The sequence below is a fragment of the Ananas comosus genome, linkage group 13 (assembly GCF_001540865.1).
Source record: "Ananas comosus cultivar F153 linkage group 13, ASM154086v1, whole genome shotgun sequence".
Taxonomy (NCBI): domain Eukaryota; kingdom Viridiplantae; phylum Streptophyta; class Magnoliopsida; order Poales; family Bromeliaceae; genus Ananas; species Ananas comosus.
The window spans coordinates 10,990,925-11,013,694 of NC_033633.1; the positions used below are offsets into that span (position 1 = coordinate 10,990,925).

The window sequence follows — 22,770 nt, forward strand, 5'->3', positions numbered from 1 at the left end:
TAAATTTTAAAGTTAAAATACTGTTAACTAACTCAAATCAAACAAATGCAAAAGTTGGACGGCAAAATCAAAATTTTTAAAGGTCAGGTATAGATTCAAAATGGTCCCAAATTGTCCACAGTTCAGGGAAAAAAAAAAAAGAAAAAAAATAGAAGTCCATATGATACAACAAAAAGAAGGATGGTAATAAAACATAGATAAACAACTTAAAAAACTGCATAAATGGCTACAAGAACTCTAGATCATCCTTCTGTTGTTCCAAAACAACTGTCGCTAGAGCGCGGCGGTACGAAGTCGATCTCATATTCCGAACTAGGACAAAGATCTCCGGCCTCCTCGATTGCGCCTCGATCCATTGTTGTTTTCTCAGGATGGCCAGAAGATTTGCATTGCAGAAAGCTACCGCCGCTCTCTTGTTACTGCTGCAAAACACAATATCACCCCATGATTATCATATTGACGGTACAGAAAGAACGGCCCTCGACTAATTCGCAGTCACAACTAGGTTCGTAGATTGAATCTTTCGACTATCACTTTTAAAGTTCATGCAAAAAAGAAAAAAAGTAAAACAAAGTCGAGTACATGCGTTTTGAGTGATTTATGACAGCAACATGATGATTTTATCCTTAACAGGTGTTACATGTTGGGCCTGTTTGTTTTGCCGCAAGTGATTTTTCAGGTTGAAAATGGCTTTCAGTTGAATTAAATTCAAGTGCAAAATCTTTTTCCACCCCTGTTGGTTTAATAAGAACTCGATTACTTTGGAACTGCAATTATTCCACTTTTGTATTTATTTTACTGAAAATATTCACAAAAGGACATAAGAGAATGAAATAAATAAATATATATATATAGCAGTTAATTTTTTCTTATTTTTCTCTATCTTTTTCGCTTCCGTAATTGACTTCGGCACTGCCCAAGGCGAAGTCAATTACGACGTTTTGGGAAAGTGGAGTTACGAGCGAATTTAGTTTCCAACAAACCAAACAACGGAAGTGGACATTTACGGCCAAAAACAATTTCATCTCCTTCCACTTCCGTTGAAACAAACATGCCCGTGATGTTTTGGTACAGCAAATATTGAGGATAATATCGTCATTTTAATGCCCTAAACCGTAAAGCTAGAGACTATCATCTATGGATAGGTAAAAATGAGAGAGAGAGAAAAGTACCTTCCATAAACAAAGCCGGTTGTAACAAACCCTATGGGCCATCTAAACGCCTCCTGGGCGAGATGATCTTTGGGCAACTGCAGCTCCCAGTTCCCAGACTCGAGCTGAGTGAAGAACGATCCGACATACGACTGCGGGAGTTGAAGTTGCCACAGTTCTTCGGCCTCGTTCCCCTTTTCTTCCGATCTGTACCCCATGTCAATGTTAGTACACTTGCCTGAGCAGGCAATAATATAGCCAAAGAAGAGCAAGATGCTTTATTCTCTTGTAAAGAAAAGGGAGCGTATGTAAGAAATTTTCGATGGCCATAACACAAAATCCTGATTTTACAGGGATACTTGTGTAGATTAATAAGTTTGCAGGGTATAAATGTGCATGTATCTCAACAAGAAGAAGCAGCTTTCAAAGGCCGCAAACCTGGTTTTCCATCTTGAAAGGTCCGCTGGAACTGGAGCACAAATGATTGCCCCCTCTTCAAAGACGCCTTCTCTATAAGCACGAAGTAGAACTCTGACAAGACACGGCTCTTTGTGAGAAGAAACCTGATTTTTGCCGTTGATACTTTCTGAATACTGTAACAAATTTTCAGCTGTCCGTGGTATAAATAGTGGGAAAGATGGACCATCCTTTGTCGATGAATTTATAAGAGAATTCTCATTAGTTGATCCACTGAATTCTTTCTCATCTAGCTCAAAACCCTTCAATATGGTGGACCCTTTATTGGCGACAGCTGCGAGAACATCCCATGGAGGAGGAATAGGAACTTTTAAAGGTCTCACTGCAGGAGGACGCAGCTCAGCCGCTTGATCCAATGCAGCTGCTTCATCGGTCATAAATGATAAATAAGCTTTGCAATCAGGAAAGTCGTATGGGAAAGATGGTAACACATTCTGCGAAAAACAGATTTTGTGTTAGCCAGTAAATGCCACATGTGAACAATTTGTCATGTCTATTCAATTTAAAGCTAAAAGAGGTTTTCAGGAATTCTTTGGATCAGAACAAAAGAAAACACCATAAAGAGGCACGGCACGATTTGCATAGGCACACAACAGTAAGTTGATAAAATTAGATATTTGCATATCTCCTATGCACCGCCTACAAATTATTTTTTCACATATATATATATATATATATATATATATATATATATATATATATATATATATATATATTTATAAGAAGTGTTGTTGTGCCCATGTGAGCGATCATCTTCTTTAGCCTCNATATATATCCTCATAAAATCTGAAATATCACACATACCCTACAAAAGTTTAATTTCTTAGATAACTATATACTTGTACTTCTACTACAACCAACTTCTCCCCACAAACAGGACCACTCCACAACTTAAGGGTATTGTTGTAAGAAAATGCACCTTCAAGGAGAATATATGAAAATTCAGATTTTACAGGGCCACATAATTTTGCAGGATAACACATAATAGCTCCTATTTTATGCACCATGTATTTATTGAAAAGAGGAAAGGAGGACACAGTTTACCAGGTTATTGAGGATAACCAAATGTATGAATTCCTTAAGGTGCCCACTGCACTAAATTTCGCTACATCTTCCAGTTTATATGCGATCAAAAAGCTCAGAACAACATAACTTCAAACACTTAGAATTTTCATGCTAGTCTTTGTGATGTGTAAGTAGGGCTGGCAAACGAGCGAGCCGGCTCGCGTTCGACTCGTGTTCGGCTCGATATTCGGCTCGCTCGAGCTCGACTCGAAATTAAATGAGCCGAGCTTGAACAAAATAAAAGGCTCGAAATTCATTTCAAGTCGAGCTTGAGTATTACTCGGCTCGTTCGAATTAGGCTCGAAAAGCTCGAAAAGCTCGAATATATATATATATATATATATATATATATAGAGAGAGAGAGAGAGAGAGAGAGAGAGAGAGAGAGCAAGGCTACTGTGTTATTAGGAGCACAGCAGCCCTTGTGCTCCTAACTTTCTAACCACTTATCAAGTTTGATGAATAGTTAGAATGAGAGAGAGAGGAGATATTGAGGAGAAATTGGATGTTTCAATTTCTTTTCTTCTTGAATTTCTCTTCAATATCTCTTTCCTTTCTCATTCTAACCATCCATCAAATTTGATGGGTGGTTAGAAAGTTAGAAGCCCACAGGGCTGCTGTGCTCCTAATAGCACAGTACCCTACTATAATATATATATATATATAATATTTATAAATATAATGTATTTTAATTATATATATGCTTTATTTAATTTGGGCTATTATAGTTGGCCCATAAAATTAACCCAACAAGTACAAACCATGCAATTGAGCCCAACTCTAAATTTACATAACACACTTCTCTTTCAGACTTTCACTGTTGCACATATCCTAAAACATGATAACATTCAAATTCCCAATCCCTAATTCCCCCCCTCTCTCTCTCTCTCTCTCTCTCTCACAGACCCTCACCCAGTCAAGCAGTCACCCTAGCTCACATTTCTTGCAATTATTTTGTATTTTGAACTATTGGACATGTTGCATCAAATTGTAGGTAATGTTCTATAAAATTAAAATATTGATTATATAATGTCGAGAATTTCAATCGGCTCGACTCGAAATTAGGCTCGCTCGAGCTCGGCTCGAATTAATTTCAAGCCGAGCTTGAGCCTAGATTTAGGCTCGAAATTAATTTCAAGCCGAATTTGAGCTGACATAAGCTCGCTTGAGCTCGGCTCGTTTCCACCCCTATGTGTAAGTCCAGAATAAACTTGAACATAGATCTGTTGTATTAACTTACGTTACATGCAATCCATCGCCTCTCTCTTAAGCCTATTGCATGAGCCCCATGCGAGACAAGAGAAAACCAAAAAGTTTTCACCCAACTCAAAGGTAGAATCACGGACCACCTGCAAAATATTCACAGTCAATGCTCTGAAAAGGTTAAAAATTACAGCAAAAACCAAATAACAAAAATGTAAGAACTTTTTGTAGAAAAGGACAGCCAATGTAGGTGCAAATTACTCAGCAAAACAATTTAACATTTCTGATAATAGGAAAGGTAGGAAATCGATTAGAAAATCAACAGTTCCTAAAACAATGAAGGTTGTACGATGTCAATCTTACCCCATACACGGACTTCCATGTTCAGCTTGTTTTAAAAGCAGAATGGGGCAAGCTCGGCTAAAACTATCATTTCCTTCAGTAGCTACAGTTTCATGTTCAGTGGAATCAAGGTAGAAATGTTTTAAACGCCTTTGGTGCTTCTCCTCGCAAAGAGTCTTTTCTGGAACCGGAGGATTCGTGTTAGAAATAGAATCCCACACATTTTTAAGGTCAAGAAGATAATTTTCATGGCTTCTAGGAGTTGACCCGTCAGATAAAATATCTTCGTTCTTGAGAGAACATTCAGTGGCTAAGCCATTTGAATTTAGATTGATATCTTCCTGCAAATTATCCAAAGCAGCAGCATCAGTTTCCTGACATGGAACTTCCCTTGGATCATGAACTAAGAGGGGTCGAATTGCATGGGACTGAAGTTGCTTCATTTTATCAAGCACAAAATCTTTGTGATGCCGAGAGCTGGTACAAGCAGTCAAAACAGGATCTTCCAATGTTGAATTTTCATGAGCTGCACTATACCTGTCAAACAAACAAATAATAATGCATTTATGAGAAAGATATATTCTCACAAGAAGTTCCCATTTGCCCTGGTTTCCCAGGCTGCTTCTCTACTCCAAGAAGCTGAACCTTCCAGAAACTAGTAGACAACTGGAAGATGATTGGAGCTTCTGCTTTGGTGCAAAGAGCAAAGGAGCTTTTGGGTCCCAAAAGCAGAGCTGCAAAAGCTTCTGCTTCTGCTGCAACAAAGAGCTGTTGACTAAATTTTCATCAAAAAAGCTATTAGTGCCTTTTGAGCACTTCTCACAAAGCTCCAAGCAATCCAAAGTAGATCAAAGAAGACACATACTTTGACGTAGGGCGTAATATTTTCTGAAGAAGTTCTATTGCCCTGGACCCCATAACTTCCAATTTCCCCAATTGTCCCTCAAGTGATAAACAACTAACAGAGACACCACACTCATGCACCTGAAATATGAAGAGTAAAGCCAAAATTAGAGAAGCCATTTACAGTTTAAGGAGAAAAGCTACTGTAATACACAACAATAGCATGTTAGTTTTAGAAAGATGCCACCTCAACCATACAAGTATATCAGCAGAATACAAACATTATGAGGTTAATGATGATTATCCAACATGATATGTATATTAACATTCGGTATGATATGTTGTTCTAAATATTTCTACGCTTCAGTAGTAGCGATGAAAGGGAAGAACTGCCGACAAAGTGTCTTTTTCCCCTAAATTTCATGTTCTCCTTGCATTAAAATTCACATCATCATTTAAAGGAAAAAAAAAATGAAAATTCCCATGTATTAAGCTATACGGCTCTGGAAATAAGAGGGGAATTTCACATTACCTGCCTCTGACATGCAAATCTTAGCGCATCAATTCCTTCTTCAAAAGCAGCTGCATGGATCCATATCCACAATTTACGCGTCAAAGTCCTACGTTCACTTTCCCCAGAACTACTACAAATATTGGATGTGTCATGTTGTTCAGTGGCATAATTCTTATTGTTGCTGAAATATGGCTGCCACATGTACATCACCGGGGCAACCAATTGAGAATGAGGAGGTCTAACATCATAAAGCTGAGGAATTAAAGTCAGAACATATCAATAAAACCCTCTGGAAATAGACTTTCAAGTTCAGTATTGAAAAAACACCAGCTATTCTTTATAAAAAATATATAATACCTACCATTGCATTTTCATAGCAAACACCTTGAAACACACAATGCTGGGGGTTTTCCGAGACCTGCAAAGGTTCTGAAGGTGCAGGAATTATTACCATTCTCAGAATGGCTTGTATAGAATCCTGAATACAAATAAGGTAACCGATAGTCACCAAGAGAATGAAAGTATTAAACCTGAAAACAAATAAGGTAGCTGATAGACACCAAGAGAATGAAAATATTATTGAATAAATGCAAATCCCTCTGGTACTAAACCAAGAGATAATACACTGTACACACCATTAGAAAAGTAATAAAGAAGTAATATCATAAATAAGAGTGTGATCTACTAGATATCATTGAAAGAAATTTGATCTATAAGCAGACTGAGTTGGGAAAGGAAAAAGCGAAATTGCCTGCCTCTGGACCCTCTAGTTGGATAGGAAGACAGTAGCTAGCATCATGTACAAGCGCACTATTTTTTAACCACTTCAGAACAGCCCTTGAACCTCTTCCTCTGCATGATGTGAAATTAGTGGTGCTAAGTTACGTACGATGACACAAAATGTATCGCTAAAAAGCTTCCAAATTGATATGCAAGGTACAAAAATCAACATGAGACAACTAAGTTATGACCATAAATAGGGGTAACGATGTAGCATCAAAAGAATAGATATTCATTGCTCCATTAGTATTTCCACAACAAATAAAGCAACAAGCATGGATACTAAGATGCTGCTCTCACCGTCCTCTATCATAATTTAGGATATCAATTCTGTTACCTTCATAGTCGAGTGCTCAGAACCAAGCCATTCTAAACAAAGCTTAAATGGCTTCACAATCTATGTTGTCATAATTAATGCACAAACAGGTTCCTGTGTCTTTATAGACATTACCTCTATACAAAAATAATCATGACCTTTTGTGGTTTTCCAATAGATTTGAATCCTTATGTATTGTCCCCATACTATCTCCAATCTAGGCATTTTTGGCCCAAGCAGAGCATCTACAGAGTTAAGTGTCTGATTAGAAATATTTGAAAAGGCACTAATAGATGTGGTCTAATTCCTCCCAATAGCTGCTTGTTACATCTAGAAACAAAACTTCATGTTGGAGCTTCTGCTTTTGGTCGCTAGAAGTTCTTCTCCACTTCCTATTCCAACTGGAAGGTCTGCACTTGATGCTCGCCAAAAGTTTGTCCTCCACTCTGGTAGTGAAGTTCTTTCCGAAGCCACACCAAATAAGCATAGAATTAACGCTAATTCGGCCAATAACAAACTATTACTCGATAGTCGAGTACCCTCAACTTATCAAAAAGAGTGTAGCTCACTCCTCAATTCAACCTTCTATATGTTTCATTACTAATGCATATTTTACACAGAAAACACTACAACAACAGGAGGAAAAAGATCCTCCCTTTTTTTTTTCTCACTTTACAGCTAAGTAGATAGTAGAGAAATATCAAATTGTATCAAAATTCAAACCTTCTCTCAACAACAACGAAGCACAGGTAAGAGAATTAACCCTAACTTCTCCTTTACCTTCCCTGAAGCCCAAGAGGGAGGTAAAACCCCCACCTCTTCACCATGGCGAACCGCTTCGCGTGCCAAAGGTGCGTCCTCAGCCTCTTCGTCCCGTCCCCCGACGTCGTAAACCCTAACGGCGGGTTGCTACAAAGCTCCCTTCTCCTCCTGACCCTCCTCGACACCTTCTTCTCCTTCCCCCGACCTTCCTCCGCGCCCGACGCATCCCCGTCGCCGCCGCCGCCCCTCCGCCGCTTGGCGCAGCGGTGCCCGGTGGTGCGCCGCCGCTTGCCGCGGCGGATCCGGAAGTCGCCGCCGAGGCGGCCGGAGACGACGGCTTGGAGGGATTCGAGCTCGGCGGCGCGGGACTCGGCGAACCTCTGAACGTTTAGGGTTCGAGGAGGAGCAGGAGGAGGAGCTTGCGATCGCGCGGGAGCCATGGGCGGGGTTCGGAGAAGGGAACAAAACTCTTAACCCTAGAAAGGCGACGAGGGAGAAGCGCGGGGTCGAACCAAATTTGGAGTAGGGATGCAAACGGATCCGGGTTGGTGGAGCTCCCGCCCCGATCCGCCCCGACGGGGGCAGAAAATGGGAGAAAATAAACGGATTCGGGGCGGGAAACGGGTAAATTTTACGATCCGAGACGGATTCGGGGCAGAAAACGGGAGAAATTTTGACCCGCCCCGAATCCGCCCCGCCATGATCCGCCCCGAATCCGCCCCGAAAAGTATTTATATTTTTAAAAAATATTTCTAAAAAATAATGTATTTATAAAAAAGTTTAAAATACAAATAACTTAGTACTCTCATTTCTAATGTATTTGAAATTTTTAAATTTTATTTTGAATTATAATTGATATTTTTTATTTTTATAATTAATATTATTAAACTATATATATAATATTATTAAAAATTATTAATTTATATTTTACAAAATATTAATAATATTATAATTTTATAAAAAATATTAGTTGGCGGGGCGGATTCGGGGCGCCGGCGGGAGGCGGGTTACAAGGCGGGGCGGATTATGGGAATATATTTTCTTAACACTTGTCACGGGATTCGGGCGGGAGGCGGGGCGGGTTAGTTTGCTAGACGGGGCGGTGAGAGGGGTGGAGCTCCCGCCTCCAGATCCGCCCCGTTTGCATCCCTAATCGGAGTGTACAAGTTTGCACATTAGTCCTTAATATGTTTGAATATTACGCTGTTCTTTAAAACTTGCTTTTTAAGTTAATATAATATTGGCCAATTTGCATAAAAATCCACTATTTTTGGGCTTTTGCAAAAGTGGACCACCTTTTTCGTTCTTGCAGATTCAGTCCGATTTTTCAGCAAACTAACCAAAATACCCTTGTACCTTTTTCTCTTTCCTCTTTTTTTTTTTCTCTCGTTCTTTTTTTTTCTTTCTCTTCCCAGAGAGCGGCGAAGGCGGAAATGCCACCCCCCTGCCCCGGTGACGTCGCCCTCGCCCGCTCCGGCGACGTCGCCGGCGACGAGCCCGCCTCCCCCGCCTCGGCCTCTCCCCCGACCCCTCCTCCTACCGCGCCCTCGCCCAGGCCCTCTGCTGCCGCGGCCAGGCCCGCTCCGCCGCCTCCCTGCTCGACGTCAAGCTCCATCGCGGCCTCGTTCTTCCTCCTCCTTCTCCGTCGGCGCGCCAACGCGAGACGAAGACGGAGGGATGCAGACTCGGCCCGGAGCCAGTCGGAGTCGCGGGGGAAGAGCGCAGAGAGGTGGGAGGCGCCGCCAATCCGCGCTGTCACGGGGTTAGCAGGTCGCTACCGCGCGGCAAGCTCGCGGTTCTAAGCAAGGAGGCACGCGAGGCGGCTGCAGAGCTCCTCGAGGTGGAAGAAGGAGGAAGAAAAAAAAAGATAATAAACAGAGGGAAAGAAGGAGAAAGAAAAAAAAAAGAAAAAGAAGAGAATAAACGGAGGGAAAGAAGGAGGAAGAAGAAGAGAATAAAAAATAGTGTAAATTTCACCCAAATAGTGCAACGTTCGACTAAAAAGTATAATTTTTGTCATCCCAAATAGTGTAAATTTCATCCAAATAGTGCAACGTTCGCCTAAAGAATGCAACTCTCGTCCCAAAGAGTGTAAATTCTGTCTCAAATAGTGTAAATTTTATATAAAACAGTGTATTTTTTTAAAAAAAATTGCACTCTTTGAGACAGAACTACACTGTTTGGATGAAATTTACACAATTTCTCTTTTTTCACCGCGGATGTAGGTCACCCTCCCGCCGCGGCCGCAGCATCTCCACCGTCCGCATCTCCATCCGCTCCCCCTCCTCACCATCACTCTCCTCCTCCTCCTCTGCTCGTCGTCTCCGGCATCGGCATCGGCGTCGTCATCTCCAGCGGAGGCTGCGAGGCTGCCGGAACTGTGCCCGTCGCTAGGGCTGCGGGCGCGCGATTGGCCCCGGCAGAGTGTTGAAAGCAAAATTTGTGATTTAATTGAAACCCAAAATATGGTACTTAAATTAGTGATTTAATTGAGACGAGAAAGCAAATTTTGTGAAATTAAGTTAGATTTTAGATTCAGAGTAGTTATTAATTAATTAATTAAATGGTGGCAAGGATGGAGCAAAGCATTGAAAGCAGCTGCTCGTCGTCTCCGACGAGGGAGGAGGTAGTGGAGCGGGGTTGAGGGGAGGCGCGGGGGACCCACGAAGCCGCGCGAGGCTGGTGCAGCGGAGGCCGGAGAGCGCAAGGCCAGTCGCGCGCCCGCAGCCCCAACGACGTGCGCAGCTTCGCCGCCGGAGACGACGACGCCAACACCGACGTCGAAGGTCAAGGGTAGGGAAGAAGGAAGGGTCGGGGGAGAGGCCGAGGCGGGGGAGGCGGGCTCGTCGCCGGCAACATCGCCGGAGCGGGCGAGGGCGACGTCGCCGGGGCAGAAGGGGGTGGCGTTTCCGCCTCTACCGCTTTCTGGGAAGAGAAAGAAAAAAAAGAACGAGAGAAAAAAAAAAAAGAGGAGAGAGAAAAAGGTACAAGGGTATTTTGGTCAGTTTACTGAAAAGTCGGACCAAATCTGCGAAAACGAAAAAGGTAGCCCACTTTTGCAAAAGCCCAAAATTAGTGGATTTTTTATGCAAATTGGCCTAATATATTTGAAGTTAATATTATTTTATGTTAATTATCTAACGAATAATTTTTTTCAGGGCTTTTTTTTTGCATTTGGTCTCCTTAAAAAAAAAAAAATTTCACAAATAGCGCCATCAAATTTATAATTACAAATTGGATCCTATTCCCGCTACATCAGTGCCACGCAAGTTGGAGGGGTGTTAAGTTGAACACAGTGAATCATGCACGGTGTTCAAATACGGTGAATGATTTTTCGTGCTCCATACTTATATTTCATTCACCATATTTAGACATGGTGAATGAATTACCGTGCTCAACTTATTCCAGCACCTTTCCTTGCTTGCGTAGCGCTTATGGTGACATCTGCGTGACAGGGATAGGGTCATAATTGTAATTATAAATTTGATGGGGTTTTTATAAAAATAATTTTTTTGATGGGGCCAAATGCAAAAAAAGCTATTTTTTCATCTCATTAAAAGATTTGACTAGGTAAAATCTTATTTATTTGTTACTAAAGTTTTTATTTATATAAATTTTGGCTCCTTTCGTGATTGAATTCGGATTTCATCCTTGGTTAGAGCAAAATTATATAAATATATACTTTCCATTTTTCGATAAGACAGCAGATTATACATCGTACTAAACTCATTAAAATATATAAGACATAAATAAAATATAAAAACACTATTTTTTTCATTGTTCGTGTAATGCAATCTCTCCGTTATATTACTCACTGCAATATGTACAACCTAAATAACTAAGTGAAAATGTATAAAACTTATATGAACTACGTACGAACCTTTTGAAGTAGTTACCTAATATTTCTAAATTATAATTATTTACTGTCCAACCTTTCAATTTATTTGATTTGAGTCTGTTGACAATAATATGGTACTTCGATTTCAAAATTCCGATACGTTGTTTATCTTTACAAATCAGTATACTTTATCTTATTCTCATAATTATAAATTCATTAAAAATAAATAATTAGTTTAAATTTAAAAGTTAAAGTACTGTTAATTAATTCAAATTAAATAAATTGGAAGGTTGATTAGTAAAATCAAAATTTTGAAAGGTTATATAGTGTATTCAAAATAGTTCATAATTCGGATAAATTTACACTTTTTACCTAAATAATATGCAAAAATAAATATTTTATAACAATTTATTATCGTACTTAACATAATTTATTTGTAATAAAACTATAAGGTGGCAACCAAATAACTCCTAAAACTAAAAACATTATGAGGACAAATAAAACTTAAATGGGCTTTCTAACGACGCCTCATTTAGAAGCCCTCAATTCAGTGTCATGTGTCAATTTTGTCTCTATTTAAGAGTTATAGTATGTTCTTAGGGTTTTATTTTTTTTAAAAAAAAATATTTACAATATCTAATAAATTTTTAAATAAAGGTAAAAAATAATACATGACATTGAATCAGAATTGATCACTAAAACGTCACTGGAAAGTGCTCCACCGAAGTTTTGTTTCAGAATCACCATCACTGTTTGGATGTCAACGAGTCAGATTTAGGACGAGTTTTCAAAAACTCAAACCCGAACCCCGGACTACCAAAGCTAAATCCGAATTCAAATCCAACTGATTTTAAAAATCCACATCCAAACTCGAACTCGAAAACCTTATATTACATTAAATTGAAATTTTAAAATATAAATTTAAATATAAAATCAAACACACACACACATATACATATATATATATATAGAGAGAGAGAGAGAGTAGAGCTATTATGCTATCGGAATTATAGAGAATCTAGTGCTTCCGACTTTTTGACCCTTAGATCAACCCCTTTGATCATTTTTAATTTTTAAATTAATACTATTATCCTGTGGTGACCACTTAATTCTAGGGATACTATTTAATCCTGAGGGGGACCGCAATCATCCAAACCGTATAATTTTTCATCCAAAGGTAAAAAAGTTGAAAGCAAAAAATCCTTTATACTTTCGTTAGCATAGTAGCTCTACACTATATATATATATATATATATATAGAGTGAGGCTACTATGCTATCGGAAGCACGGAGCCTTCCGTGCTTCCTGCTCGTTTTGAGCCTATTCGATCACTAGGCAAATGATATCGAAAAATAATAAAACTTATTTTCTAGATACTCCAAATACTCTAGATCAAGTTTAACGGAGCCGATCGATGATTCGAAAGTCGCAACGTCGAAAACGAGCTGAAGCACGGAAGACTCTGTGCTTCGATAGCATAGTAGTCTCACTCTCTCTCTCTCCTCTTCTCTCTCTCTCTCTCTCTCTCTCTATATATATATATATATATATATTATATTACAAACAAATTTTATATCCAAATTCAAATTCGCTGAACTTTTATTTTTTACAGGGGAAACTTCAATACGCCAACTGTGGTTTCGCACTTTCTCACTTTAGTACCTGTGGTTTCAAGTGTATCAAGTTAGTACCCGGTGGTTTCGCACTTTCTCACTTTAGTACCCTGTGGTTTCGAGTGTATCAAGTTAATATCCTGTGATTTTATTTTTGTATCAAGTTAGTACCATGTAATTTCAATTTTCTCTTTTTATTATCTATTTCGGGATATATAATTGAACGAAATATTAAACCACATGGTACTAAAGTGAGAAAGTGCGAAACCACAGGGTACTAACTTGATACACTTGAAACCACAGGCTACTAAAGTCAGAAAGTGCGAAACCACAGGTACTAACTTGATACAGTTGAAACCATAGAATACTAAAATAAAAAAATATAAAATGATAGGGAGGTATTTGAAATTTTCCTTTTTTATATTTGAATTAAAAAATTTATTTATTTAGTATCGAATAAATTCGATCTTATTCGAATTCTAATAAAATTTTAAATATCCGTACCCGCTGACATTTCTGAATGTGTCCCAGCAGGCCACGAGAATCGGCACGGAATCTTCCCGAAGACAGCTCGGCAACAACTCTCACGTGTGTGAGTGTCCCCAAGATCACCTGCAGCCGTCCATCCCTTCCCATTGCACCCCTCAAACTCTTCTCTCTCCGCCGCTCATTTTCTCTCTCTAAAAGAAATTATTCCATGCACCCAGTGTATAAATATATATAAGCACATTTCATGAGCGGATAGTTATAAACTTATAAATAGACAATAATGATATTACCCATCTCATTATACTTAAATTTAAAATTTAAAATTTTATATTTATATTTTTAAAATTTAACATTTAAAATTTAGATTTCAAATTTAGAAATTAAATTTAAAATTTGAAATGCCAAAATTTTAAATTTAAGATCAAATTTAAATTTAAAAAATATAAAATATAAAAAACTATTTTAAAAAAAATTAAAATATCAAATTTAAAATTTAAAATTTAAAATTTAGAATTGTGAATTCTAATTTTTTAATTTTAGAATTATAAATTATAAATTTTAAAAATTTAAAATTTAAAATCTAATTTTTTAAAATTTTAAAAATAAAAATAGGTGGGAACAACTATTTCTACCCCTATTCCCACTATTGTTTCCACAACTGTTTTCATCCTTAGCATTTTGTGTTTGGGGAACAAGAGACTATTTTCACTAGGTATGTTCCTATTTCTACTAGCTGTGTTTGAGGAACAAGCAGGTTTGTTTATTTATTTTAGAAATAAACTTAGCTGAAAATGTGAATTAATTAAGATTCGAACTTTGAACCTCAAATATCAACCACCAAGTCCTTTATCACTTTTCAGGAACAATCGGTATGATATTTTTTTAGAGAAATTCTTCAATACACCAGGTAGTAACTTGCTCAACAGGTTACTATTCGTAAGGGTAATATGGGAAAATAAATAAAAACTAATTACCAAATTTAATCAACCCTATACAAATATATGTTTTCTTGTTTAATTTTGTTACTTACCAAATTAGATAGTACTAATTTGATAAGTAATAAATCTTTATAAAATTGGGAATTCTTATAAAAAATAAAATTTGAGCTTAAACTTATTAATTGTGTATATTAAATTCAATTTTAATTTTAATTTTAATTTTCTGAATGAAAAAATTTATGTTTAAATGATTAGTATATTTCAAATCAAATTGTTATTTTGATATTAAAATGACACGAAATTTCAAATTAACAATTAACTTATTGAAATTGTAAATTATGCTGTATTTATAAACATAACTTTATTTTTTATTTAAATTAAAGGCTTCTATTTTTAAAATTAAATTCAAATTGTTCATTCGATAGTAAAAACAATATTAAAGTTCAAAAATATTGATTAAAATTAAATTTTAAATTTAGATTTAGTTTATATTATAGTTAAAAAAATAAAATTTGTTAACTATTTAAATTAAATTATTCTATGTTTTGAAAATTAACTTTCAAACATTCACTTGGGATAATATTTCATATTCAATTACTAAGAAATTGTATAATATAATTTTTCAGTTGCAATATTTTATATCTACATATAATTTTTAATGCAAAAAATTTTAAATTAGAAACAAATTTAAGAGTTTATTTCATAATCAAATCATACAAATAAATTCAAAATTGGCTAAACTTTTAACCTTGGTTTAAGTCAGGTTCGAGTTTAAGGGGTAGACTAAATGATTTCAATAATATATCATTTTTTATTTAAAATTTGAATACAATATATTAGTAAAGAAAAGTTAATTTAGGAAAGGTAATTACACACCTTCCTTACTTGTAACGCCAAACCTTTCTAGCTAAAGAGGATATGTTATAAGATGTAAATTTATCAAAATGCCCTTGTTGAAAAAAAAAAAATTTGCCCTGTTAAGAGTTGACCGGTACCGATGGTATCAAATACCGGTCATCCTCTTTTAAAGGGTGCATCTTGACCGTCCATTTAAAAAAATTTAATGGTTAAGATGTTTTTGGTGTACAGGAGCATTGCTCATTTTTTTATAGTGTATGAGATTTAGGGATAAACATGGTGCATGCAACAATTACTTTACCCTCTCTTTTCCACACACACACACTCTCTCTCTCTCTCGTCTTCTTATCTCCTTCCTCTCACCCACTATAACCCTTCATCTTCCAACCACTCACACCAATACCTTATCTCATCCTCTCTCTCTCTCTCTCTCTCTCTCTCTCTCTCTCTCTCCAAAACCCTTCTCTCTTTTTTTCTTTACCCTCTACCATGGCCTCCTCCTCCTCCTTCTCCATTTCCACTTTCCCCTCCCATCTCCTCTTCAAACTCCCCCCAAAATAGCATAGCAACCCTTCTCTCCAAGTCCATGGCTTCTTCAACTCCCCCTCACTACCCCTTCACCCCTTCCAAACCCCACCACCAAAACCCCCACCACCCCACCCCTCACACCCATTTCCACAAACACCCCCCAAAACCCCACAAATCCTCTTCCATATCCTCCTCCTCTTCTTCTTCCTCCACCTCCACCGCCCCTTCTCCTAACCCTAATGTCGCCGCCGCCGTCGCCGCCGCCGCCGTTACCGCCTCCGCGGCTGCTTCCTCCTCCTCCCCGTGCCCATCTCCTCAAAATCCCATCTTGGACCCCAATTCGCCGATCCCGGCGCTGTCGCCTTACTATTCGCGGCGATTCGGCCGGTCCCCGGCAGGGCTGAGCCCCGATTTCCGGCGCAGCCGCACGACGAGGGTGGTCTCGAAGAGGAACCTCGCGTCGCCGAAGGCGGCGCGCGACCACCACTCCCGCGCCGCCGCCGCCTCCCCCGCCGCCGCGAGCTGCTTGGCCCAGATACTACAATTGGGCCCCGATGCCCGCGCCGTGCCCGCCGCGCTTGCCGCCTTCCGCGGCGCCCTCGCCGCGCCTGACGACTACTGCTTCGTCCTCCACGAGCTCGGCGACCGCGACAAGCACCCGCCGAAGGCCCTCGCGGTGTTCCACTCCTCGATGCCGCTGATGCGGGGGCCGGTGGAGCAGGGGAAGCTGCTCACTGCCGCCATCGGCGGGCTCGGCAAGATGGGCCGGCCTGACCTCGCACGCCAGGTGTTCGATGCCGGCTTTGCGGCCGGGTACGGCAACACCGTCTTCGCCCACTCCGCTCTCATCTCTGCTTACGCCCGGAGTGGGCTAGCAGCCGAGGCCATGGCCGTGCTCAACTCGATGAAGTCCCACGGGCTGAAGCCCACCACCATATCTTACAATGCAGTGATCGACGCCTGCGGTAAGGGCGGCGTCGATCTCCAGCTCACTCTCGGGTTCTTTCGCGAGATGATCCAGCACGGGCTCTGCCCCGATAGGAAGACCTTCAACTCCCTTCTCGCCGCGTGCAGCCGCGCAGGGCATCTAGAGGACGCCCGCCGCGTGTTCGATGAAATGATCCATTTGGGCATCGGCCGTGATATTTATACTTACAACACGTTCATTGATGCCATCTGTAAATGCGGTAATATGGAGCTTGCTGTTAGGGTTTTGTCCGACATGGAGTCGAAGAATGTGAGGCCGAACGTTGTTACCTATAGTACACTGATTGATGGGTACTCCAAGTTGGAGCAATTTGACGAGGCTTTGAACTTGTATGCAAAGGTGAAATCTTTGGGGATTCGGTTGGATCGAGTATGCTACAATACCCTGCTATCGATCTATGTGAAGACCGGGAAGTATGAAGAGATTGCTCGGATTTGTGAGGAGATGGATGTGATGGGAGTTGATAAGGACACAGTCACTTACAATTCCTTAATTAATGGGTATGGAAAACAGGGAAAATTTGATGTGGTGGCTTTCTTAATACAAGATATGAGGCAAAGGGGGGTCGCCCCTAGCGTGCTAACGTACTCAACTTTGATCGATATTTACTCTAAGGCGGGCATGTATGGGGATGCAGCTAATGTGTTCGTAGAGTTTAAGGAATCGGGTTTAAGGCCTGACGTGGTTTTGTATAGCTCGTTTATTGATACACTGGCTAAGAATGGGTTGGTCGAGTGTGCTGTGTCGCTTCTTGATGAGATGACGAGAATGGGGATCGAGCCTAATGTGGTCACTTATAATACTATTATAGATGCATTTGGGAAGTCTAGGGCTTTTGTCGAGGAGGAGGAGGGTGGGAGCGATGTGGGGATAGGTGCGGTCTATGGTGGGCATGGTGTTAGGGTTTTAGGGCAGCTGACGAGGGGAATAGGGCGTCCTGTTACGGAGGAGGCAAGGAGGAGGTCGGAGGAGCTGTTTTGTATTCTTGAATTGTTCCAGAAAATGATTCAGCAGGGTGTGAGGCCTAACGTTGTGACGTTCTCTGCCATTTTGAATGCTTGCAGGTGATATGCAATCTTTTTCTTAATATTCTTAAATGCCAATTAGGTCTTTTTACTGATTTTTATGGGGATTGGAATGTGAATCGCATTTAGTAATGACTTTTAATTTATATTGAATAATTTTTATGCGGTAATTTGCTTTCTGCAATGATTTATGCAGTTGTTGTCCTGTTTACGTTATGTTTATATACGGCACTTAGAAGGACAACTAATGACCCTACTGTATCATTTTTTCTTCTCAATTCAGATTGTTGAAGTAAATAAATTGGTTAATGGTACGGTTGAGTATACCTAGTGTTCTGATAAATCTTATTTTCATTATTACGGTGTCCTATATAAATAAACCAAAGTCCAAAGAGGAGGTTAAGCCTTCATATTGATTCAACTTTCTTAGGACTTGTATGCTTGCCTGGAGCTTCTGCAGACGTGCTGTTTTAGTAAATCTACTTGAAGAAGTACTAGTAACTTCTACATTAGAATCTTCTTAGTTGCTTCTGCTGCAACAGATGCAGAAACTTCAAATCAGATTTTTTGGTTTGGGTCCCAAAATCTTGTTTTGGCTTTTACATCAAATGCTCCTGACTTTTTGTTCGGTAAATGCCTAATTTCTCTTTGTTTTCTGGAGTAGGATTCCAAAAGCCCGGCTAAACAGGCCCTTGTATGTAGGGATGTCAACGGGTGTGGATACCCGAAATTTTAACCGAACCTGAACCTGAATAGGGCGGGTGTACCCGGTGCTAAATGGATATGGGTTTGGATAGCGGCATGAAAAAGGAAAACCCAACGGGGGATTTGTGCATGGATTTTGTCTGTATCCGGCCCGAACTTGAACCATAACCGGAACCTGAATAGATTTTACATTATAATAACGTAGATGAATGTTGATGTTATATCTGAATTTGTATCTTGAAAATTTAGATTTAATATAGTATGTTTTGAAATATGGTAAAGAGAAATGATTGTTTCGGGTTTGGGTTTCTGGGTTCGGGTGTCGAGTTCGGGTTCGGATTTTTGAAAACCCTCTCCGAATCTGTCCCGTTGACATCCTGACTTGTCAATATGTTTCTTGCATTGTCTTCTCATCGATTTCCTTCCATTATTTATATCTAAGACATCTCATTATGTGCTATTTTTTTCCCCAGCCGCTGTAATTCATTTGAAGATGCATCATTACTACTGGAGCAGCTTCGCTTGTTTGATAACTTTGTTTATGGGGTTGCGCATGGGCTCCTGATGGGCTACCGAGAGGTTTGGGCCCAAGCCCAGTCTCTTTTTGATGAGCTGAGGCGAATGGATCCTCCAACATCATCTGCCTTCTACAACGCTCTTACTGATATGCTATGGCATTTTGGGCAGGTAAGTTTGAATGTTTGATTACAGACGTACTTTGCAACTCTTTACTAAGATTTCACATAAGAAATCAAGAATGTACTGATTTCTATTCTTACCCCTCAAAAGTATACCAATCTATCTATATCCCTCTAAATCATGTATTTGCACCTGCGCTCTTAGAGATGTGTTTATGTGTGTATGCTCCTCCTATATGTACAATGTTCATATATGTTTAACTGGCCAGAGTTAAACCTGAAAACTGAAATAATCTTACTGGAGGACTTGAAATGGCAAAGTTGCCTTCATTTCTATTGATATCACTAACAAGAACTTGAAATCAACTGTTAAGTGCCGGAGGTTTTGTAAATGTATCAAGTGCACTGATGCAATGAATGTAGGATTTTCTATATTCATTTAGTGGGTTTCTGTTTGTCTAATGTTCTGTGAAGAGAAAGTTGAGCGGAGGGGCATAATATGCAATTATGCATCATCGCTGAGGCTAGTGCAAATTTTTACTCGATGGGTATGGATGGTAATACATGTAACTTTATGTCGTCAAATTATCGGGCTAGCCAGTGTGTTGATTGCATTAAATGCAGTAACATTACTGTGGCTCGCCACATGGCTGAAATTCTTTTTTGGCTGAGGAGTTTGATAAAACATTTAGTTGTCTCTATTTTGTGAAGGTCACTAAAGAATAAATTTTCTGATTGTTTACAGAGGCTAGGAGCTCAGCAGGTTGTGTTCGAAGGGGTAAATCGCCACGTTTGGGAGAACACGTGGAGCGAATTCACTTTGGATTTGCACCTCATGTCATCTGGAGCTGCTCAAGCCATGGTTCATGCATGGCTTCTTGCCATACGCTCTCTTGTCTTCAATGGCCGTCCGCTGCCCGAGTTTGTTAGGTACTCCAATTAGACTACAATACTTGTTTATTCTTACAAGTTCTTATAATCATCAATCTTATTTTCTTTTCATTGTTGACTCTCGTCGAACAAAAAGGAAGTGCATGAAGTGCTTTTTTGTAACAAGAAGCCAGAACAATCTTATTTCAGATTCTAAAAGCAGAAGCTCCAATTTGAAGCTTTTTGCTTTTGCTTTTGCTCCGGGGCAAAATGTTAGGGATAAATATCAATATATTGTTGGAAGTCGTGCTTTTCCAAACAATTTCACTCAACAGCGCTTCCAATGAAAGCTCCGACCAGGGCGGAGCATCCCCTAACTTCAGTTAAAAGCATTTTCACACGAGTATCTCAATTGTGGTTTTGTCGCACATGATGGTACTGTATGAGGTGCCTTATGGGCTTGATTACAAGTAGAGTTGCCTTGTCATATACCCTTTTGTTGATCTTATCAATCTCAATTGCGAAGAACTCTTCTTTTGTTTACACAACATCCTGTTTCCGACAACATCCAACAGCTTTCTGGCGTCGTAGAGGAAGAAGCTTTATATTTGTGCTTCCGCTTTTGCGGCTTATAATCTCATTTTAGTTTTCCGTGCAGTAAAATTTTCACACTTCTTGTTTGTTGAAATCCTACTTTTTGTTTGTGAGAGTAGAGAAGCTATTTTAGTAGCCAGGTCAATAACCAACAATTGAAGCAGAGATGCCATTTAGAGCGGTATTATATAGTTTAAAACTTAGAGAGTTAATTTCTATTTAGCACAACAAATTACTTATGCTTAACACTTCGGCTTTTCCATTCAGCATTTTGACGGGGTGGGGGAAGCATAGCAAGATCGCCGGCGCGAGCACCCTCCGTCGTGTGATCGAGTCTCTACTAAACTCAATCGGCGCGCCATTTCAATTGGAAAAGTTCAACTTAGGCAGGTTCGTGTCGCCCGGCGGGGTAGTCGCTGCGTGGCTGAGGGAGTCTAACACGATCAACGTCCTTCTACTCCACGACGAGCGAGTTCGGCCTCCGCCGAGCACATCAAACCTAGTTCCGAGGCTACAGGCCTTACAATTGTAGATGTATAGTGGGGTGAATAGGCAATAGTTGTTTACTTGCTTTGTGAGATTGTTGTGTATTATGTGAGTAAGGAAATTGCTTATTGGCCATTTACTAGCTAAGATGTGTTTAAAGTTGTTTATGCATTTGGGAATTAGCTTTCATTTGGTTTAGTTTGTTAATTGTACAATAAGAAGGACAAACCGAAAAAAGGTTATTTTTTTTTCTCTACATAGGAATTGTTAATCTTTTGATTTGTTTTAAAATTTATCAGTAGTTTTTAAGGGGCTTGGTGTCAAAATTTCAAATGTTTGTTTTGAAATTTATTTAACAGACAAACTCAACTGCTGTAATTACATTGCATTTGTGTTGCGGTGCCTTAGCTAGGGGTATCGATGATGAAACGAGTTGAACACGAGCTGACTCGTTAACGTATCGAGTTCGAAAAATTCATTTTTATGAAACAAGCCAAATAAGAGCTGGCTCGTTAAAGTATCGAGGCGAAAAATTCAATTTTATGAAATGAACTGAACATAGTCGAAAATTCAATTCGTGTTTGGCTTGTTTATTAACGAGGTGAATACGAGCTGAATTATGAACAAATTAAAAGAATTAGAAAGGATATATATAGAAAATAAATTTATGAGATTTTATCTATTTGATTTTGATTTAATAATTAAACCTTTAGATATAAACGACTTTTTTATAATTGAGTTAGGCTGCATATTTAGATTAAGCTACAAAACTAATTATTTATTTATTTATATAAAAATATAAAATATATGTATTTTAGCTGTTATCGAGCCGAAGATAAGTGAGCTGACCTCAGCTTGTGTTCAGCTTATTTTTTAAATGATTGATTCAATCTCAAGCTCATTTCGAGTTGAATACGAGCTGGCTCGCGAACAGCGAGTTGAATTGCCACTCCTAGCCCTAGCTAGCATTCACCCAAATTAACAAAAAAAAAGAAAAATCAACGATTTCTGACGGTAGTTGGGAGAGATGCTCCCTTCCACAACGGAATGCGTGTTCACAGCAAAGGACTGCAATTGTCTCCCACCATCAATACTCGTCCTCACAGACTGTACAATCTATCTGGGATCCAGAATGGAGTTGAAGACGATGTTCAGCAGGTAGATGGTTTGCTCCAGCCAAGGACGCCGCCGAGGGCAGAATAATTTACAAAAAATAATGCAAAAGCATAAGAAGATGAACAAAAAACGGAAATAATAGATATACGAACCAATACTGACATCTGCGCAATGGGCACCAGATAGCATTGCTAATGTAGCAAAAGAGAGCAGACAATACGCACCTGTAGAACAAAACTGTTATGGACACACCCGTAATCAAGAAGACTTCTGAATTTGGAGGAAAAAATCCTCCGTACGGACTGGAGAATATAGTACCAAGCATTTTATGCTATCGAGTTTTCAACTGTTGGATTGAAAGATATGCGGTTAGAATGATAGTGGTCCGCTAGGGTTGACTGGATGGTTGGTTGAATAGTATAATATAACGGATGAAAATTATGATTAAATGATAAATCTAATAGCAGAAACCTTAATAGTATTAAAAGCTTGATATTATCGATAGTACAGAAGTCCGACTCATATATATATATATATATATAGAGTCCGGCTACTATGCTATCGGTAGCACGGAGCGCTCCGTGCTACCAAGTTGTTTTCGATGATGCGGCTTCCAAATCGACGATCGTCT

The 22,770-nt window shown here is 39.3% G+C and overlaps 3 protein-coding genes across 7 annotated transcripts; 2 read left to right on the top strand and 1 right to left on the bottom strand.

Moving 5' to 3' along the window:
* LOC109719568 lies at positions 57-7,965 on the bottom strand. 3 transcript variants are annotated; one of them, XM_020246329.1, is made up of 10 exons: positions 7,472-7,965; positions 6,351-6,447; positions 5,957-6,073; positions 5,614-5,847; positions 5,104-5,222; positions 4,260-4,775; positions 3,934-4,042; positions 1,590-2,062; positions 1,173-1,358; positions 57-419 (listed from the first exon to the last, which is right to left on the bottom strand). In XM_020246329.1, exons 1-10 carry the CDS (start codon positions 7,891-7,893, stop codon positions 227-229), a joined length of 2,466 nt encoding a protein of 821 aa, XP_020101918.1. In that variant the 5' UTR covers positions 7,894-7,965; the 3' UTR covers positions 57-226. The 3 variants fall into 3 exon arrangements, with proteins under 3 accessions (XP_020101918.1, XP_020101917.1, XP_020101919.1); XM_020246328.1 differs by having other exon boundaries at positions 57-422; XM_020246330.1 differs by lacking the exon at positions 6,351-6,447 and having other exon boundaries at positions 57-422; positions 7,472-7,561.
* On the top strand, positions 3,565-21,281 carry LOC109719565 (pentatricopeptide repeat-containing protein At2g31400, chloroplastic). Of its 3 annotated transcripts, none has more exons than XM_020246325.1 (5): positions 3,565-3,589; positions 15,763-17,769; positions 18,909-19,122; positions 19,819-20,003; positions 20,805-21,281. In XM_020246325.1, exons 2-5 carry the CDS (start codon positions 15,776-15,778, stop codon positions 21,067-21,069), a joined length of 2,658 nt encoding a protein of 885 aa, XP_020101914.1. In that variant the 5' UTR covers positions 3,565-3,589; positions 15,763-15,775; the 3' UTR covers positions 21,070-21,281. The 3 variants fall into 3 exon arrangements, with proteins under 3 accessions (XP_020101914.1, XP_020101915.1, XP_020101916.1); XM_020246326.1 differs by having other exon boundaries at positions 3,573-3,593; XM_020246327.1 differs by lacking the exon at positions 3,565-3,589 and adding an exon at positions 15,615-15,630.
* Positions 8,887-9,884, top strand: LOC109719294 (translation initiation factor IF-2-like). The gene is made up of 2 exons (XM_020245868.1): positions 8,887-9,223; positions 9,679-9,884. Exons 1-2 carry the CDS (start codon positions 8,887-8,889, stop codon positions 9,882-9,884), a joined length of 543 nt encoding a protein of 180 aa, XP_020101457.1.